This window comes from Pan paniscus, chromosome 6 (assembly GCF_029289425.2).
Source record: "Pan paniscus chromosome 6, NHGRI_mPanPan1-v2.0_pri, whole genome shotgun sequence".
Classification (NCBI taxonomy): Eukaryota; Metazoa; Chordata; class Mammalia; order Primates; family Hominidae; genus Pan; species Pan paniscus.
The window spans coordinates 191,495,015-191,516,477 of NC_073255.2; the positions used below are offsets into that span (position 1 = coordinate 191,495,015).

A 21,463-nucleotide genomic window follows, 5' to 3' on the forward strand; every position below is an offset into this window, starting at 1 on the left:
ACAGTGATGACAGAGAGCAGAGTGGTCTGGGCCACCTCTTGTGGAGCTGGCTTGCACCCTCCAGCTCTGCTCTGCACCACTTCTGTTTTATGCTGTTTTGCTGCTGAGCCCACCCAATCTTGTGGGTGGGTCTGCAAAATTCCACATCTTGATGGTTATATTTTGTTCCAGTGTCACTTAATGTCTCATGCTCAGATGCTCTATTTCTGCCAGAGCCCTGGCTCACACAAACTGCTTTTCCAACAGTGTAATGTTTCCTGTCATAGACGGAGTGACTTTCCTCCAGAACCCTCAGGGTCTATACTGTGACTCTTTTACTGGTGTTTATCATAAAATCCTCATGGAGTTTTTTCCCATTACTCCTAGTAACATAAGCTTTGCAAATCATAAAGCCCAAGCAGTTGGGCTGCTTTCACTGCAGCCAGGACTTCTGCTAGAGCCATTTCCTGCTCTTAGCCCCAACCGAACCTGGCAGCCTTTCCACATCACCAGGATGTGAATCAGAGCAGCTGCCTCTGGCATTCAAAGTGCTGACCAAGTATTAGGTTTCCTTTCCAGCAGGGGGAGGTACCAGATGCAATACGTATATTTTTATAATGAAAGGAATACCCTGTTACACTCCAGGCCACTGAAGCCCTAACACCATCAATGACGTTGTGGGTGTCCGATTCTTCAAAGACAAAATTATTTCTCACATTTTGGAGCACACGTATTTTATGGAGGACTCTAACAAACTTGAGACTTCTTTTCTTGCTTGTCTTGTCTTATTGACATCCCACATCAACACGGCAGAGCAGCGTGATGTTCTAATGACAGCAGTTTTCAAACACTGTGGTCTCAGGACCCCTTCATATTCTTTAAAATTGAGTACCCCAAAGAGCTTTTGTTTACATGGGTTATATATATTAATATTTACTGGAAAATAAACTAGAGACATTTTCAACATATTTGTGTATTTGTTTATTAAAAATAAAATAATAAACCCATTACATGTTTATATAAGTGATACCTCATTATGAAAAATAATTATTTTTCATAAAATATTTCTGAATAGCATTAACATTTTTGCAAATCTCTTCAAGACAGCTAGAACATCATATGTTTCTACATTCCATCTGTTGGGATATGTTATTTTAGTTTAAGATTGTGAAGAACATCCACTTTCATACAGATATACAGCAGAAAATAGAGTACTTTAATACTATTTTCAGATAATTATGGATATTTTTTCTGTGATGCTATATTAAAACTCAATGAGTGGTAGCACCTTAAAGATTTGTTGTGATGTGGAATCTGAAATTGTATCATGCATGTTTATTATGCTGTTACATTAAAATTCGTTGGTCTTGGCCGGGTGTGGTGGCTTAGGCCTGTAATTCCAACAATTTGGGAGGCTGATGGGGATGGATCAACTGAGGTCAGGAGTTTGAGACCAGCCTGGCCAACATGGTAAAATCCCCATCTCTACTACAAATACAAAAAACTTACCTGGGAATCGCTTGAACCCGGAAGATGGAAGTTGCAGTGAGCCAAGATTGTGCCACTGCACTCCAGCCTGGATGACAGAGTGAGACTCTGTCTCAAAAAACAGAAGCAAAAACAAACAAAAAAATCAGCTCCTACTTGAATGAAATAGATTCATACCTTCCCATTATAGAAAAATCTAAAATAAGTATTTTTCTATATGCCAATGACATGACTTGATTACAAACCGTAAGTAACCTCAATAGACAACTGAGTCTGCACTCGAATGATTGCTAGATGGCTGCAAACTACCTTTTGGAAAGGTTTTAGTAGATGTCCCATGATTTGTTTATATGTCTATAATTCCCTCTTCTCCAGTATAGCACCTCGTTCAGTTACGTGGTTGTATCTTTTGCTAGTATCTTTTGTCGGATGGTATATTAGCTTGCTAGGGCTGCCATAACAAAATACCACAGACTGAGTGGCTCATACTAGAAATTTATTTTTTCCTAGTTCTGGCAGCTGGAAATCCAATCTTGATATCTTCTAATCTTCCAATACTGGTATCTTCGAATGTCTCTCTCCTTGGCTTGTAGATGGCCACCTTCTTGCTTTATTCTCACGTGGTCTATCCTATGCACACACACATCCTTGGTGTCTCTTTGCATGTCTAAATTTCCTCTTTTCATATGGATGTCAGTCAGATTGAACGAGGCCCTATCCTATGGCCTCATTTTAACTTAATCATCCCTTTAAAGATCTTATTTCTAAATATAGTCACACTATGAGGTTCTAGGGGTTAGGACTTCCATATATAAATCTGGCAGGGGGTAAGGGAGGGGGAAGGAGAGACACAGTTTAACCCATAAGAGGTGACAACCCAGGAAAGTATATTTCCCAATGCTGCCATTTCAGAGGTACCATATGGCAGATGGGAGTTTTATACCTTTTCAGATTCTTTTCCTTTTCAGTGTTTTTCAAGATAAAATTGGGGCTATGCTTTAAGATGAAGCTGAAATATTATGATTTTTTATTTGTGTATTTTTAAGAGATAAGCCAGAATTTCTGAACAGGGTTTGTCCCTTCTGGAAATGCTCCATTGGATCTCTCCTTTGTGGGAATATTCTATTCAGTCCCTAAATTTATGACACTCTATTCTTCACAAATTATCCTCAGTCATCCTTGGCTTTGTCCCTATTAACTATTCTGCTGCTCACTTAGCTATCAATACAGACAGCTGTGGCCTGGGGAATCAGTAGGGAATATAATCACAAGCCCACAATGCCTTTCAAGATTCATAGAGATCCATTGGGGCCCGCCTGTGGGCAACACAGTTCATCCATTCCTCCAGATAACAGGCCCTGAGACTAGATGCAGAACTTCTTCCAAAGAAGAGGATTCATAGTTTACATCTCATTCCCATTAGTTCCATGACCTCAAGAAGGTGATTTGCCTTAAAGAAGCACAAGCTTGCTTCCAGATTGGGGCCATGCACAGTTGCTCTGCATGCAGGCAGTCACCATCAGCTGTTTTTAAGTGGTGTTTGAAACAGCCCTGTGAATAATCCGGTATTTAATGATGTTGTCCCGTCCTCTAGGTTCCAGTGGAGGACTTTCCCTTTTCTCAGTGCATTCTCCTGATACTTGTTTTACTCTGCAAGAAAAAAATCTTATATCAAAACATGTTGCTAATCTTTAAATAGCTAAAAACTTTCTGACTAAATTTACTTGTAAATGCACAGGATTTCATGACACTCATTTTACATACTTAAAAACAAAGCTTATTAACACCTTACTTTTTTCCTGCTATTTCTGTCACTTCATTTTTAAAATTTCAACTTCTTTTATATTGCTATATCATGTGCCTCTTTATGAGGTGCTTTCAACCATAATTTCTGGTTAGAAGCGTCTGATATTTTCTCAGTTTCTGTGGATGTGTTTGTGGTTGTTTTGTGTGCATGTGTGAGGGGAGAGTTAAATTACCTCTTTCTTTTGAGTGAGATGGAGCTCTTATAATAACTTGTATCCCAATTTTTCCTTCTCAGGAAGCAAATTTAGTAGGGACCACTGGAGACTACCCATCTGCCTTATGACTCTGAGGAGATAAAGCATTCTTCAGCCATTCCTGTTGGAGCCAGGTGAAGCATTCTAGCTCCAACACCTCAACCATCTCTAGGAACAGCAGCAACTGCTATCTCGCCTCTCCTACTTTAAGGAAAACAACCCTTAAGGGAAGCAACTGAGAGCTGGGTAAGAAGAAAGCAATCACGGGCTAAAATCTTCCGGAGAACAAAAGTTAGTGAAACTATCTTAGACCCCTAATTCAGAACTCTTGCAGGAAGAGTAAATACTTATGGAAAGCTGAGAAAGCAGTGTCTAGGGCCTCCAGTCCACCCCTAGAGGGACATGTGGGGGTGGCTAGGGGAACGTTTTGAGGAAAGTTCATTGGTCAACTTGTTCAACGTGGCGAACTCATTTCAGGCAGCAGAGGCAGCACCGTGGACAGCGCCAACCCTCCTGCTCCCGGGCGGGGCGAGGTGGCAGCACCGCGGACAGCACCACATGTGGTGGCGCACACTGGGAGCCGCCAGGCGCGGGGAGCGCAGCAGCACCGCGGACAGCCCCAAAGCCGCGCGCTCTGAGCCAGGAGGCGGGGAGAGATGGCCTTATCAGCTGATGGCTTACGTAGGGCTAGATCTCCACTTGGATAAGGCAGGTCTCGGTGGGCGCGCCAGCATTCGCTCTCCGGAGCTGCAGCCTCCGAAGGGGTGGCGGGGGCAACAGGGACAGAAGGCAGGTCCCAGAAAGCAGGTCCCCCCAAACTGGCTTCCCTAGCACGGAGTTAAGGCTGCAGCCGGCTGCCTAGAGAGAAGGGTGGGCAGGGAGGCAACGCGGTGAGAGCGACTGCTCTGACGCACCAGCCCCTCTCCTGCACCCACACGCTGCTGGCCGCCCAGCTTCTCCCCGATGTGGGAGATGCTCGGCTCTGGGCGGCCAAACAGACTTTCCACCAAGGCGAGGAGCCCTGGGTTCCTGACAGCTTAGGCGGGCCCTGGCTGCGACACGCAGCCCCTCGCCTCTGCTTCCTTAGCCTCTGAGGGCTTCAGACCTGCCGCGCTTGCAGCCACACCATCTCCAACGGATGCTCACTAGCAGGAAATTGGGGCCAAATTCACAGGCACTTTCCAGAAACTCCCCCACTGGCCAGAGGTTGCAAACATCTGGATTGGCTCTGGGCACAGTGGCCGCCTTAAGTCCTCCTGAACACCCCTTCTGCAAGTACCCCAGGCTGGTCTCCTGACCCAGAGATGGATTTACCTGTGAACCTAACCTCCTTTTCCCTCTCCACCCCCTCCCCTTTGGAGACCAACCACAGCCTCGGCAAAGACGACCTGCGCCCCAGCTCGCCCCTGCTCTCGGTCTTCGGAGTGCTTATTCTCACCTTGCTGGGCTTTCTGGTGGCGGCGACGTTCGCCTGGAACCTGCTGGTGCTGGCGACCATCCTCCGTGTACGCACCTTCCACCGCGTGCCCCACAACCTGGTGGCATCCATGGCCATCTCGGATGTCCTGGTGGCCGCGCTGGTCATGCCGCTGAGCCTGGTGCACGAGCTGTCCGGGCGCCGCTGGCAGCTAGGTCGGAGGCTGTGCCAGCTTTGGATCGCGTGCGACGTGCTTTGCTGCACGGCCAGCATCTGGAACGTGACGGCCATAGCCCTGGACCGCTACTGGTCCATCACGCGCCACATGGAATACACGCTCCGCACCCGCAAGTGCGTCTCCAACGTCATGATTGCGCTCACCTGGGCACTCTCCGCTGTCATCTCTCTGGCCCCGCTGCTTTTTGGCTGGGGAGAGACGTACTCTGAGGGCAGCGAGGAGTGCCAGGTAAGCCGCGAGCCTTCCTACGCCGTGTTCTCCACCGTAGGCGCCTTCTACCTGCCGCTGTGTGTGGTGCTTTTCGTGTACTGGAAGATCTACAAGGCTGCCAAGTTCCGCGTGGGCTCCAGGAAGACCAATAGCGTCTCACCCATATCCGAAGCTGTGGAGGTGGGTATCTCAGCAATCCTTAAAAATACTCGACTTGCATCTGTACAGGCTATATCCCCAGGCCACCTGCCCCACCCCTACACTTGTAGAAAATGGAACTTTTTGTGTTTGGGAGTGGGGGGAGTAAACTGGGAGAGTGGAAGAAAGCATCACAGATGTACTTTGCTCTGACATGTTCCCTCTCACAGGGCTAATCATATCATGTTCCTTCTCTAATGGGTTGTTTGTTAAATATACAGAACACGAGGAGTTCAGACTGCGTCATTCTGCAGGGTCCCCTTTGGCCCCCAAATTCTATGGATCTATAACACCCTTTAGAACATCTGAATAAGCTGGTAGCTGGGGTACGCTGATTCAGTACACTGGAAAAAACTAGCAGCTTCCCGCACTTAGAATGGGGGTGTTCCAGGAGGAGGGGAGGCAGGGATGGGAGCATGATTTGATAAGAAGACTGCCATGAGTCAGGTGATGCAGGTTAGCATTTCATCCTAGTCTATTCTTTTTCTTTGCAAATTACAGCAGCCGGTTTATTAAAAATATGGTATCACCTAGGTTACTGTCATTCTGTGGCATCCTCCCGTCCTGACGTAAGACTGAAGATGTTGACTGCACTAGTCCCGGAGCCTGCATTTGTTATCTGCTTCCACTGCCTTAGGGTGTTACTTTATGGGTCTATCCCCCACAGCCCTATTAGGTTGTAGGTGTGACTGAGGACCACTTCTCTGCCTTCCTGAGCATGAGTAAAGCTGCGGAAGGAAATTAAAAATCCAGGAAAGAGAATTCCCCAGCTCTCTATGAGAGGTATTTACTGCATGACAACCACTATAGCAACAGCGAGGGAGCTTTTCTCATCTTCTCCCACTCCTGTTTTTTTGTTAACTCTTAATAATCTGACCCTATGACTCATGATTCTGCAGGCTGCTCCCCCTTCACTACCAAGGAAGATTCCTTGAATCTAATTCACACATTTAGGTTAGACCAGAAGTCTACACAGTCCCCATTTTCTGTTGTTGGCTCTGAAACAAGAAAGTAATTTAAGTAAGCATATGGAGTGCATACTATGGGCTTGGTGCAAGAGGTGAGCGAATGATAGAGATGTTGTTTTTGCCCATGAAGAGTGTGGTCTAGGGAGGGAAATAGACATCCACCCTGAGCTCTGTGTGTGCTTTCTAGAGTCAGTAGCTAATTCTAACCATCCCCAGTCAGTCAAACTTAGAGGGACCAGAGGTGTAGCTAGGGAAAAAGGGGAGAGGGCATCATCCTAGAAGAAAGAAGAAAACGAGGGGTCAGAGGCCACCTGTTCTTTTACCTATATCAGCACTTCTCAGCGAAGGGTAGTATTGCCCTCCAGGAAACATTTGGGCTGTCTGGAGACATTTTGGATGATTAAGAATTGAGGGCCAGGTGCGGTGGCTCACGCCTGTAATCCCAGCACTTTGGGAGGCCGAGGCGGGCAGATCACAAGGTCAGGAGATCGAGACCATTCTGGCTAACATGGTGAAACCCCGTCTCTACGAAAAATACAAAAAATTAGCCGGGCGTGGTGGCAGGCGCCTGTAGTCCCAGCTACTCGGGAGGCTGAGGCAGGAGAACGGAGTGAACCCGGGAGGTGGAGCTGGCAGCTAGCCGAGATTGCGCCACTGCACTCCAGCCTAGGCGACAGAGTGAGACTCTGTCTCAAGAAAAAAAAAAAAAAAAAAAAGAATTGAGGATGGGGTGTTAATGGCATGTAGTATAGAGAGGTCAGAAATGCTGCTAAATATTGCACAAGGCACAGGACAGCCCCTCAACAGAGAATTGTTCAGACCAAAATGTCAATAGTACTGAATCTGGGTAACTCTGATCTATTAGATTTCTAAGCTGAACAAAGAGTGCTGATGGGTAAGAACACTGAAGCTTCCATCAAACTACCTGAAGTGATGTTCCATGTGTATGAGCGTCCACTCAAATTCCAGGCCAGGAACAAGAAGACGGGTCACCTCCAAGGGCCCTCCTTTTATGAATCCTCCTCTCCCCTGATGTTTATTCAGGCAAATATAATTTACAGTCAACCCCAAACACAGCTTTAGAAGGAGAAAGTTAATTACAATTCCATCCCAAGGCTTGTGTAAAAGGATGAAGGGCACTCTCATTTCTCTGCTTTGGTGATAGCAGAAGCAAAGCATTATAACATCTTTGTGCTTTTTATATAGATACACACACAAACACACACACACACATATATACACATGTGTGTGTATATATATGTGTATATATATATGTGTGTGTATATATATGTATATATATATATGTATGTATATATATATATATATGTGTGTGTATATATATATTCTCTTCTCTCTCTACCTCTCCCAGATCAGTTTTGGAAATGGGCCCCTTGGCTTAGCAAAAGGACTCAAAATAATCCAGTACTCTAAATATAATATGGGGCTGCCTCTGTCCTTATGTTATGTTGAAGGGTTAATTACAAACCAAGTCTCCTGATTGTTCTGTGATAATGGGAGTGGGCGTCAAAGTTTCTAAATGAGTTCTACCACCAGCTAGCTGTTCCCTGGGGAAACCACAACACTTCTCTCTTGTTTCTTTATCTGCTGAGTTTTATTCAAATACATGCCATGAAATCCTAACCTAGGTCAGACATTGAGCTGGGATCTGGCAACACAAGACAGATAAGACTTGCCCTTGTCAAAGGACGAGGAAGCCACTGCTAGAGATCTGAAATAAAATGACAAAGAAAAATGCCTTCCTTACTAGAGTGAGCGGGGGCTGCTCTGTCTAGGCGCAGTTTGCCTAAGAAGAGCAGAATGCTGACCTGAAACTGTGCTTTTGGGAGGTATGGAGCCTCAGGGATTGGTGGATTGTTGAGATGTGGGTAGATGACACCCTCTGTATGAGAAGCTGTTGCTGATTGGTTGTTCCTCCAATGCGTATTTACTGAAATGAGTCCATCTCTGGTGGCCTGACTTTCAGAACTGAGGGGCTAACACCAATAATCTACACAGGTACTATAGACATCCAGGAGGTAGAGACCGTGTGAACTATTTTACCTTCTATTATTCTAACCCTAATTGCCCTCCCATCCTTATTCATTCTATATATAATTAACAAAATTAATAATCCTCTGACTCTCAAAATTATAGGCTACCAATGATACTGAAGCTATGCATATATTTGATTCCTGTATGATCCCTGCAGCGACCTACACCTAGAAGAGCAACCTATGCAAAAAGACTCCATACATGTAGACAAACAACAGCAAAAGCAAAGCAAGCATCAGTAGGATACATAGATGAATAGCATGACACCATTTGCCAAACAGTACACCTTCATGACGAGAGGTTTGAAGTCTTTTACACAGATCTAAGACAATTCCCTAATGGTAGGTCTCTTAATCAAAGATCTAGTTACTTGACACAAACACCTCAGCCTTGTGACCTTATACAAGAACATACTTGGTTACAAATCCTAAGAGAAGAAAAATTTAAAATATATTGATTGAGATGAGTTGCCCTTGATCAGTAGACTAAGTCTAAAACTTGTTCTGGGCTAAAGAGCACTCAGTCTTTTCCTAAGTGCGTGGGAACATTTTCTTCTCAGTCTGTCTGTGTTGGTCCTCATTCAGCCAAAGCTGCAGGAGAGATCTCCGTGATTATCCAGATTTTCACCACTGTTGTTGGTCCTCCTTAATGATGAAGTTTCGTCTGTGGAGATGTGATGTTCACATTGCACGTTGATCAACATGAGTTTATACTATTTTTTAGATCATCTGTTGAATCATCTGTCAGGACAGAGCTCTGCAGAAGCATGTAAAGTTCTGAACAACAGATGCTGAAGGACTACCAGATAAACAAGAATAATTACAAATATTGTAAGAAGAGACTGGAAAATCTCCCAAGTTCTTCTTCTTAGTTCCAGTGCCTTCTTAGTCAATTCTTTGTTGAGGAGCTCTCCTTGACCCAAGACTTCCCAGCTTTGATCAGGAAAGCAAGTCCCAAAAGTTTCTTGTGTCTCTGTTAGGTAGCTATGTTCCTTTTACTTCTAGCTTAAATATAGATTGTTTTGCCTCTGTCTTAATCCAGGTACAACAAGAAATGGTAGCTATAGGGTAAACTCTTCCATGACTGGCCACAAGGAAACTGAAGGCTATTCTATTCATCATGACTATTTGGGTTAATTGTTGTGGCCTGGGAGCTTAGGCTATATAATATGTTATGTCAGCTAATGCAGGCATTATTTACTATGACAACTTAAAAAAAAAAACCCCTCTAGTTATCCAACTGTTTAAATGGGGTCATTATCTTCAGGAGGCTTCTCTGAGAGAGTTTTGTCCCTTTGGACCCTTCATAAGGAGGTATAGTCCATTGAGGGCATTGGTGAGCCAGATTTTGGAATGGCCTAACCTATGGCCCTATGGAGCAACTAACTTTTCTTCTCAGTTGACATTGAGACACTTAACGTCAGCATAGGATAAAGGACCCAGGAACTATAGAAGAGAGGTGATCAATCTTAGTGAAGCTGTAGGTACGTTATCTGTAAGTATTGCCAAGATGGTCACTAATTCACATGGTAATCTGTTTGTCCCGAGGTTCTTGGTTTAATGGCAATGTCCACACTTCTCTTTCTGGAGGTTCCCTGGAGGACCTCAGTTTAGAATGGTTTGGGGTAGCATCAAGTCATCAAATAATTCACATTTGTTGTCCATTTTTAGAGTACCTGAAGGAGATGTTTCTATAGTATGTTAAATAAGTGAATTATTCTGGAGGTATACTAATTATTAGTCCACATACATTCTGTTTCATTTTCTTAACTTAATATGGACCTACTGGAAAGGTCCATAATTTAAGCATTGAACAACTTGGCTTTGGGTAAGAAATTAAATTTTATGAGAGAGACTGGACTACTTATTATATATCAAACCTGGCATTGTTATTTTTGTTTTTTAGCATACCATCAACAAACAATATTTCATTGGAATTTGGTACTAGAGGATCCAAGTTCTGTCTGGAGCCAGGACACTTTAATTATAGAAATGCAGTTATGGGATTCCCCTTCCTTGTCTAAGGGTTTCCGAGCTGCTGGGTGATGCATGTTACACCAGGAGAAGGAGAAAGTAACCATGAACCATTATCAATCAATGAGTAGAAAAATATTGGATAGTTTCTGTTAGCAATTGGGGCTTATTACATGTGGTATATAAGATTTAAAGGCCTAATACCAAATGTTCTGAAGATGTGTTGACTAGTTGAATTGATGCCTGTAATTTCTCTGAGACAAGGAGGCAAAGCCTCCAGGTTGCTGAACTAAGCGGTGAACTTAAAATAAGCAATGTTCTTTGACAGGTGCTATGCTGTCACCTTAATCCACCCAGAGCATGGCCCCATATTTTCATATTCGCATGAAAAGGAATGTTCATGATAACCTAGGAAGAATCAGTCTTAACTCTTATGCATTCTACTTCAATTAAATTTTCTAGTTGTGGAGTCTCTTGTCCATAGAGATTCTAGAACCATCAGTATTTCTATAGTAATTTTTAAAATTACATGCGGTGTAGGCATTCTCACGTCAGATCAGCTATAATCTCATCATGAACAAGGGCTGCAGCACAGTTTATTTGGAAGCAGATCCTACTTATTGCAGGTATGTCATAGATTAAAGAAGCATTCTTTAGATAATGATCTGAAAATATCAGTTATAAGTTGGCATACAGAATTGTTAAAGATTGTTACTACTTGAATTGTTCCATTAAGTAAAGTTGATTTTCTCTCAAGCCTTTGAAAAATTTACTATATAGCCAGAAATTTGTCAATTTGTCATTCATTATCTTGTTTCACTATCTGGTATAACCTATAACCAATAGGGTTTTTTTTTTTTTTTTTTTTTTGAGACAGAGTCTCACACTGTTGTCTAGGCCGGAGTGCAGTGGCATAATCTCAGCTCACTGCAATCTCCACCTCCCAGGTTCAAATCATTCTCCTGCCTCAGCCTCCCAAGTAGCTGAGATTACAGGTGTGTGCCACCATGCCTGGCTAATTTTTCTATTTTTAGTACAGACAGGGGTTTCACCATGTTGGCCAGGCTGGTCTCAAACTCCTGACCTCAGGTGATCTGCCCACCTCAGCCTCCCAAAGTGCTGAGATTACAGGTGTGAGCCACTGTGTCCAGCCACCAATAGCTTTATTGAATTTTTTGTTTATTTTTAATTTTTAAAAACTTGCTACAATTTTCTTTTTTGCTTTTCAGACAACTTTAAAAATGTACATGGAATGATCTGTTGTTCTATAATAGTGGGGTTACTGGTAGTTATACTGACACCCACATAAACAAAAACTATATAGTTGTACATCTAGTTATAGAAAATTCTCCTTGGAAGTTTAAAAAGACAAAGAAATTGTTGAGTGACAACACCTTTCTTGGAGTGGCTTTATTAGATAGATTGTATATAGTTGTCATTTTGCTTTTTAGCCAACATGAGATGTTCATTCTTTCAAGGGTCCTCCTGCTAGCAATATATTAATATATACAGGGATCCTTATCTCAGCTCTCAAATCTTTGAGAACAGAGGCCATTTTGGATGCCTTATCTAGAAAGCCATATCTTGTATTGATTTATAGTATTTACTTTCTAAGCCTATCTGGAAATGTCTAGCCCCATATTGGATATTTTGCAAACTGGCAATTTCACATTTCAGTTTATTTTTTCTTATTAAATTCCCAAATTCAGGTTTAAGCCCATTTATAGAAAGACATGACAAGACTATACTTCAGCTGTTGGGTATACACAAATATGCTGCTTGAAGGTTTTCTGAAGTCTATTTTCTATCTTTGTTCAGCCTCCTGAGTAGCTGGGACTGCAAGTCTGTGCCATCACACCTGGCTAATTTTTGTATTTTTTATAGAAATAGGGTCTCACCATGTTGCCCATGATGGTCTCAAACTCCCAAGCTCAAGTAATCCTCCTGCCTTGGCCTCCCAAAGTGCTGGGATTACAGGCGTGAGCCACCATGGCCAGATTCATTTAGTTTACTTTGAACCTTTATTCAACCTCTCCTTAAAAGAAAGCCTTCTAAAATTACTTTACATAATATATTTTCTATTTTTATATTTAAATTTTCACAACTGGGTTATATAACTCTTCTATTTTCTATGCTTCTTTTTTTACCATTTTTTCTTATCTAAGAGGATTTTAGTTAATTTAACTAATTAGTACACATCTATAGTTCAAGAAAATAAAAATTTTGTTTGATATTCTAAAAAAATTATAAATTCTATAACAAAAGTTTAGAAAATTTTTCTTTCTTTTTCTTCCTTTCCTTTCTTTTCCTTCCTTCTTTTCTTTTCTTTCTTTTTTTGAGGCAGGGTCTTGCTCTGTTGCCCAGGCTAGAGTGCAGTGGCACAACCGTAGCTCACTGCAGCCTTGAAACCCTGGGCTCATGCAGTCCTCACACCTCAGCCTCTGAGTAGCTGGGACCACAGGGATATGCCACCACACCTGGCTAATTTTTAAAATTTTTGTGGAGATGGGGTCTGTCTATTGCACAGGCTGGTCTCAAACTCTTGACCTCAAATGATTTTCCCACCTTGGCCTCTCAAAGGGCTGGGATTACAGGCATGAGCCCCCATGCCTGGCCTAGAAAATTTCTTAATTATAGCTCTTAGCTTTAGACAAAGGTTTTAATTAAATTCTATAAATCTGATTTTTCTTCTGGTAATTTTATAATGTGATTGTGTTTTTCCTGAGAAAACCCTGGTTCATTTAGGAAGTCAGATAAAGCTGAACAGAAAAATACAAGATAGAGATCTGCAAAGAGGATAGGTTTGGGAAGGTTACAAAATCTTTGAGACTATCTTAGTTAGGATTTTCTTTTAAGGCCTCAAAATACCAATTAAAGATGCTGACTTTTAGCCATTTGATGTTTGTCTCCTAATTTTTCTAGAGCTTCCCTTAAATATGTTAACTCACTAATTTTTCATTCATCAGATGTTTTTCATTAAGTAAAAAAAGTTTGGCATTTGTGAAGAAAATTGCAAGAGTTAGGATCATAATGCAATTTTAAATAGGAAATAGAAATTCTTAAAAAAGAGGATTGAGATTTGGACATAAACAAGCCATGGCACATGAGGAAGAGGCAACTGTGGTTGGTCAACAGTTCATGCTTGTGAATAGTGTCTCAGGGTCCTGGACCAAACAGATGGAGAAGGGGACACATGATTGTCCGCACAACTATCATTAAGCTGGAAAACAACAGGACAAAGTGATATATTTTCACAAGTCGACAAGTCAGGAATGCCCTCATACGAGCTTTGTAGGGGACCCCAAGCAAAGTTTGATCAATTGCTTTTTCATAAATTGGTCACTGGCCTAATAATGGTCTTCAAATCATTAGCCCTCAGGTCCAGCTTGAATTAGATTGGAAATTTATCAAGCCAATGCCTTATAGAATAGTTCCTTCTGTATTCAACAGAAGAAGGAGTTCCAGGACAAAACAAAAACCCATGCAACAAGACTTTGCACATGTAGACAACACACAAGCAAGGCAAGAGGCCATAGGATAAGTAGATTAATGGCATAACAATATTTGCCAGATGATACACCTTCATGGCAAGAGGTTTAAAGCTTGATACATAGATCTAAGACAATTACCTAATGGTAGATAGGTAGATCTCGCAATCAAAGATCTAGTTACATGATACAAACACCTCAGCCTTGCGAACTTATCCAAGGACATAGTTGGTCACAAATCCTAGGATAACAAAATACATTGAGCAATAAGAGCCCAGTGAAACTAGGCAGAACTCAAATCCTTGTTGAGACTGATATGCTTGGCTGCGGACACAAAGGGCAATTGAGTTTGGGGCCCAGTGAATGCACTTGTGGCCCAAGGATCCCACGGAGAGTCTTCAAAATGACTTCAATGGAACCTCCAGAACTGTCCAGGGGCAATGCCACTACTGCTCAGAGTCTGAGATAGAAAGACAAAGCTGAATCTTTGACTCAGAATAGCGAGAGGAAGCTATGCTTGTCAGCAGTCTCCCAGAGCAGAGCGGAATGCCTATCATCCATGATTCAGGGCAGTGTGGGGTTCAGAGACTGGAGGACACTCAGAGTAGCAGCAGGCTGACATCAGCTGCAGAATGGAGTTTACTCAGAATGAGGCTTTCTGTTGGATGGGGTTTTCTGATGGAATGGGGTTTTCTGTTGGATGGCGTTTTCTGTTGGAATGGGATTTTCTGTTGGAATGGGGTTTTCTGTTGGATGATTGGTGCTCAGAAGTGTGTTTATTGGGGTGAGTCTGACCTTAATTGGCTCACTTTCAGAAGTGAGGGCTGACACAGATTAGTTGGTTTACAAGTGTATATTCCAAAACTGCATCATCCTTGATTGACTGAAGAGGTTTAAACAAGAAAAACATCTGCTTGTTATCAGTTATAGAACAATCAGTCTTGTCCTAAGTTTGTGGAGGGTTTTGATTCACACCCTCGTGGAGGCTTCCTTGATGTGTAAGGCCATTTTTAGCTTAAACATTTTTATTGTTCCATTGAGCTCTTGTGACTCATCTCTCATTCTGACAGTGGTGTGGTCTAACTTGCAAATCACCTGAAACCACACTTCCAAGGTAAGAGTCTATACCTTAGCTTCAATACCCATTATTGAAGGTAATCCATTGACTATCTAGGACATTATTAGACAGGCAAAGCAGAGTGGTTGGATGAAATAAAAGAACATACCAGATTTGTGATTAACCAGTAAATAATTATTTAGCATGCAATCATTTTGGAAGGATGAAAGCTCTAACACATATGTACCTGTCCCCAAAGAACTTGTTTATTGGGGGAGATGAGGCTAAGTGTTCATTTAGAAAAAAATTTATATATGAATCTTAAATTGTGAGCTATGTACTTTATGTGTATTTCAGAGATTCTTAGGAAAAATTAATTTGGCTTAACTATTCACTTTTTAACCCTATTTCCTCTCTTTCTGTGAGTTTACTAATGATCAGGTTGAATGTAGTAATTAATAGAGTGTTATTGTTCAGATTCAATTAAGTGCTTTATTGCAATCATGGATTAGAAGAGAGCAAAGAGCTAAGGAGTACGTAAGTCCAAGGGCCATAGAGTAAGAAAACAATTCCACCATTTGAGGGCATTAGAAACCTGAAACTCCACAAACAACCAAGACCATCCTAGCAGCTGGAGACTCTATTGTCCCAGGGGTACCATTTTAAATCAGTGTCACTCTTTCTTCTGTCAAGTGAGTTGGCGTTGAATGCAGCACCAAAGATGGCCCAGTAAAATAATCAACATTTCACAAGGTAGTAGAAAAATATGCTTTTCTGAACGTGGAGTTCTATGACTAAACTCTAAAAAAACTCTAAGCCCTAAATGTCATTGATATCACCAGTGTGATCATCACCACTGTGAACAGTATCTTCAGTGTGACCAGCATCTCCAGTATAATCAGCATCCATGGTGTCTCCAGTGGGACCAGCATCCCCATTGTGAACAGCATCTCCAGTGTGACCAGCACCCACAGTGTGAACGACATCCACACTGTGAACAGCATCCATGGTGTCACCAGTGTGACCAGCATCCACAGTGTGAATGGCATCCATGTGGTCACCAATGTGACCAGCATCCACATGTGAACAGCATCCATGGTGTTACCAGTGTTACTAGCATCCACAGTGTGAATGGCATCCATGGTGTCATCAGGGTGACCAGCATTCACAGTGTGAGCAGATTCTTCAGTGTGACCAGCATCTCCAGTGTGACCAGCATCCCCAGTGTGAACAGCATCTCTAGTATGATCAGAATCCATGGTGTTTCCAGTATAACCAGCATCTCCAGCGTTACCAGCATCCTTTATGTGACCAGCGTGATAAGCCTCCACAGTGTGACCATGTCTCAAGTATGACCAGTGTTACCAGTGTCCCCATTGTCACTCATAAAAATGTGCCAAGGGGAAGGAGACTTTCCAGAGGGTTGAAGAGTCCAGCTAGAATTCTTGTTTTATTGCCATCTTGGGACAATATGGAAAACAGCTTCCCTGATATTATTAGGGGGTTGAATTCTGTTAAGGAAACTGGTAGCTTTCCCTCTTTCCTTTATGCTGAAAAATTAAGCTAAATATGGTTTGGATTTCTATAAATGAATCCCCTCAAATGCATTTCCAGATATGCCTTGATAAATCAGTAACCAAAGGTAACTCTGGTTTCATCTAGAGGTACAGAAAGTGGGATTTTCAGTGCTTATTTTATATGTGTTTTTAAAGTTTGGACTATTATGGACCATTGGTTTCATTATTTATTATCTTCTTTTAAATTTAATCTAGTGTACAGACTTGATGTTATATTGTTTTGCAAATAAATGTCAGCAAAGCTCTTCTACAAATTTGGTAATTTATTCATCAACTAACATTGCCTTAACCATAGTGTTCCTATTTTCACCTGTTATTCCATGTGATAGTAAGTCAGTTCCTTTCGAGTCCACTTTATAAATGCTGCCAAGAATTAGTTAAGCGGGTTAGATTAACGTGACAATTCTTTGCCTCAAAGATTGTATGCTCTTTGAGAACAAACTGTGTAAATATTTTTTTAATGTACTAGAGTCACAGTATGCTGGAGAGGGGAAGAATACTATTTAATGTCAATGCAGTCTCACCCACCAGAGAATGAATGACTCAGAAACTGTCGCACATTTTGATTGGATCAATTAATTTGCTAATTCAGTAAATTTATGATTGCTTCATATTTAGGCTGTCTCATCAGTAGACACTCATTATGTCAGTTCTCCCAAGAGCTAAAAATAGGATCAGAAGGGAGGAAGAGCTTCCTTTCCCAGGAATTCCACTCCTTGAGACAAGGAAGTGAACTGGAGAGCCTGATTCTGTGGGAACCTGCCCTGTGGAGGCCTTGGGGGCACGCACAGGAGACTAAAAGACTAGGGTCTCAGTTTTACATAAATATAGGGGTAGAGGAAGACACAGAATAGACCCAGAGAGAGGTGTCCTGGTTACTGGACCGCCTCAAACAGTAGAATACGCTATGGGGCACAGCTGTAGGAGCTTTATGCCAGAGGAAAAGTTCTAACATTATAGAGGGGACTTACGTGAGCCCAGAAGGTTATAAAGATGATAGAAAATGTGGTCCTAAGTGTACAGGATTTTGATAGGAACTTAGGACACTTTTGATGAAGTGTGCACCTCTGCCACTAAGTTGTGCATGCCATGTTGCCTGCTCGTTTCTGCCACTGCCTCTGTTGAACAGACAGCAATAGGGAGTCCATCTTCATGATGTCAATTTCATCACATCTGGTCCTTTCATTTCTAAGAGGTAAGCAAACACCCCAGCTCTGTTGCCTGGTTTCCATATCTGAGAGCGAGTGCCACAGGCCTTCAGGTTCCCACACCTATCCATGGAAGACTTTCCCTTGAGTGGATGTGCGGAATCCAGGCCTGTCAGTGTCTAGGCTCAGCCTAGCAGGTAGACTGAGGTGGCTCCTCATAAAGCTCCTGCTTGTCTTTTACAGGTGAAGGACTCTGCCAAACAGCCCCAGATGGTGTTCACGGTCCGCCACGCCACCGTCACCTTCCAGACAGAAGGGGACACGTGGCGGGAGCAGAAGGAGCAGCGGGCCGCCCTCATGGTGGGCATCCTCATTGGCGTGTTCGTGCTCTGCTGGATCCCCTTCTTTCTCACCGAGCTCATCAGTCCCCTCTGCTCCTGTGACATCCCCGCCATCTGGAAAAGCATCTTCCTGTGGCTTGGCTACTCCAACTCCTTCTTTAACCCCCTGATCTATACGGCTTTCAACAAGAACTACAACAGCGCCTTCAAGAACTTCTTTTCTAGGCAACACTGAGGGAGAGGACCAGGATTGAAAAAAGTTTCTTCCCATAATTCAGTGGAATTCCCAGTTCATCCATTTCCCATCCCCACCCAACAGCCATGTGGACGGGATGAATCCTCACCATTCTCCAGGGTCATCTTCAGAACTGCACTGGCCTCTTTTCCACCTCCTCAGTAGCAATATGACTCCTCACAGAGTTTTGGTGACATGATGTATCTAACTTATCTACTATCCCTTTCTCTGTGCTGACAGTCATGGTCTTTGCCCGCAAAGTGTCCTTTCCTCCCCAAATTCACTCTGGCGTGGTGATCGACATTGTCTTAAAGAAGTCAAGGCAAATAAGAAGGAGGAGGTAAAACAATATGGGCAGATTGAGATTGAATAGAAAAGAATGAACAAGTCATGATGTAGACCTCTGAGGGTAGGAGACCATAGTTCCAGGCTTTCTGGCACAGTCCCCATTTCAAATATTCTCCTCTGTGGTCCTAGTATATATATCCTAATACCGATGGGGTATGACCCAAGAGTTGACCACAAAACACTGTCTCCAAATATATTAAAGTATATAGTCCTATCCATGAGAGCAGAGAATCTTAGCTTTAAGGTTTTGTTTGTGGCAACCACACACGAACATACACACACACACACAACTATGAAAGAGGCAGGTGTTCTAGCTAGCTAGTTTACTCCAAAATGCAATCTGTTGACATGAAACAGGCACTGAGGGTAACTACTTCCTTTCATTTTGAAGCAACAGTTTATAAACAGGAAAGTCTACTGGTTTCATAGAATCTGTCAGATTTGCTTATTTGCTACTGGTTTCACGTGCGTGGACTATATTCCAGTGTTTCTAGTCAAAGACCTTTATCCTCAAATCATGAGATTAGAGTAAAACAACTGCTGTAAGGTTGAGCATTTCATGACCAATGACTATGAAGGCACATTCACCAAACACAGGCACTTTAAGGGCATCCTTGATTAATTTGCTAATTGCTATTTTTTGTTGGTATGTGAATTCCTGCTAGGAGGCCGAGGCTAGTAGGCAATGAAAAAGACAGAACAATGGTAAAATGCAGCCCCAGTCCTCTACAAATTGACAGTATAATTTATGAGGTGAGGCAGTTAAGTGATGATGCAGCATTTGGATGATCATGTAAAACCAGTGCCATTACACAAAACTTAAAAAAAATCCTAGGCAATAAAACTGCCTGTGGTCTGCTATGTCTCTGACTCTTCAAATGCATGAATTAAAGAATGATATAATAATCTCTGAATTATTGTAATTCATGTAGTATATTGTATATAATAAATTATATCAATTAAGAGTTCAAACATAGGAAATTTGTGATAATTTATATGTGGTCTTGGCTTGAAGTTTAGTCTTGTCTTTATTGCAAAGACTAGCTTTATCAAAAGAATGTGAGCAGATAAAGAAATGTTAGACACCTGTGAAGTCACAATTAATATGCTAAATGCAGATCTTTATGCATTCAAGCAGATTCATTGAGAAATTTAGTGATAAGAATTGAAGAATTTATTTAGAAGCGTCCTTAGATTTTTCATCTGTATATATCACTTGAAGTGCTAAACCCACAAGTATTTAAAATACAGACTCTTCACTTACTCAAGTTACTTTTCCCCATTATTACTCGAAATCAGAGAGAACAACAAATGCTATTGCTTTCTAGTGTTTTGAATAAGGGAAGTGTTTGAATAAGGGAAGGGAAGTGTTTGAAAAACCTTATTAAGTACCCCATGGCAGAGAAGAAAAATTCAGACATGAGGAGTCTGGAGAGGTAACACTAGAATCAAGGGTAAAAGCTTAAGTCTATTCTACCTGAAAATCCATGTGAAAACTTTTAATCCATAAATCGTGAGTGTCTTACTGTTTAAAAAAGTTCATACTCTTCAGTAAAGTGAAGCTTGAGGAAGATGTGCCACATTTTTCTGGTGGCTTCAAACACTCCCCGACTCTCCAAGGATTCTGTATACCCCAGTTGGAGAACGATGTTATTATAATATTAATTCAATCTCCAGCTGAGGGTTTTATTAATGTTTTCATAAAATGGATAAGCCTCATTATTCTTATCACTCAATATGTATTTAACACCTCTCAGGTGTCACTTAAATTATACATTATATACAACATACTCCACATACGCTATCTAGAGCAAGAAACATTCCACATAAGAGAAGGAAGAAGTGGCAATCAATGAAGTATTTTGCTTCCATTTCAATAGTAAAAGTTGTTTATACCCTGGTAAGAAATGTAGACATTCATTGACTTTGAGTCTCTACTATGCAAATCAAATATTTGTGAAACACTCTCATTTATGCTTGACTGCTAATATTTTATCAGGTTAGAAATTTATATGAATCATAAACAGAAGTAATTGCTCAAAATAACTAATGCTGTTCCCGTGCCAGATTACAACAACCACCTTTATTAGATGGTGCACCTAGAGAAGGCTGGAGGGTTTCCTGCAAGCCCTCTCTGTAGGGTGACTGAGGTGAACCAATCCAAAGCCCTCCTTTCAGCTCTTGTAGAATATGTCAAACAAAATGCACAGCTCTGCTCTCCTGCCTAAAGACAAAGTACAAAGGAGATAATCCTCTCCTTAGCCCTCTTGAGGTCACTATCAGTTTTATATTTTCATTGTGCGGTAGTGAAAGACAAGTGGAAGATGTCCCTGAGTCTGTATTGACATCAGACCATATTGTAGGGATTAATTCTTGATAAAAAAGCTTGTTGTTTGTCTCTTCTTTTCATGAGGAGCATTTTTGCTTCCGTGTTTGTCTGTTGGATTTGCAGTTCCCTGCTCACAGCCAAAGAGGCTGTAGAGACAACACTTTGCCATGCTTCTATTAAAGAGAAAATAAAGATTGAGTCCACAGCTCAAGTGCTGAGTGAAAGTGATTGCCAAGCAGGGATTTGGTTAGCATCCGAGAAAAGGGCAATGGGTGGCCTTCTCAAAGCCTCTGTCCTGTATCAGGAAAGAGATTCTCCTGCTCTGGGCTGCTCATGGGCTGGGCCCCGATGGTTCACTGGGGCCGTCTGTGGTCTGCAGCTGCCTTTCCTGCCTTCATGAGGCACCCCTGTCAGGAC

The 21,463-nt window shown here is 42.1% G+C and overlaps 1 protein-coding gene across 1 annotated transcript; it reads left to right on the forward strand.

The window, feature by feature from the left end:
• Window positions 1–4,163: 4,163 nt before the first annotated feature.
• On the forward strand, window positions 4,164–21,251 carry HTR5A (5-hydroxytryptamine receptor 5A). Its single transcript, XM_003816353.5, has 2 exons — window positions 4,164–5,512; window positions 18,037–21,251. The coding sequence occupies exons 1-2, from the start codon at window positions 4,772–4,774 to the stop codon at window positions 18,367–18,369; spliced, it is 1,074 nt and encodes a 357-aa protein (XP_003816401.1). The 5' UTR covers window positions 4,164–4,771; the 3' UTR covers window positions 18,370–21,251.
• Window positions 21,252–21,463: the final 212 nt, after the last annotated feature.

What these genes read in the sequence shown, in the direction of transcription:
- HTR5A (XM_003816353.5), top strand. Translation starts at nt 4,772, where the DNA reads ATGGATTTACCTGTGAACCTAACCTCCTTTTCCCTCTCCACCCCCTCC. An exon ending in CCATATCCGAAGCTGTGGAG is followed by an intron (nt 5,513 to 18,036) that starts GTGGGTATCTCA and finishes TGTCTTTTACAG; the next exon opens with GTGAAGGACTCTGCCAAACA.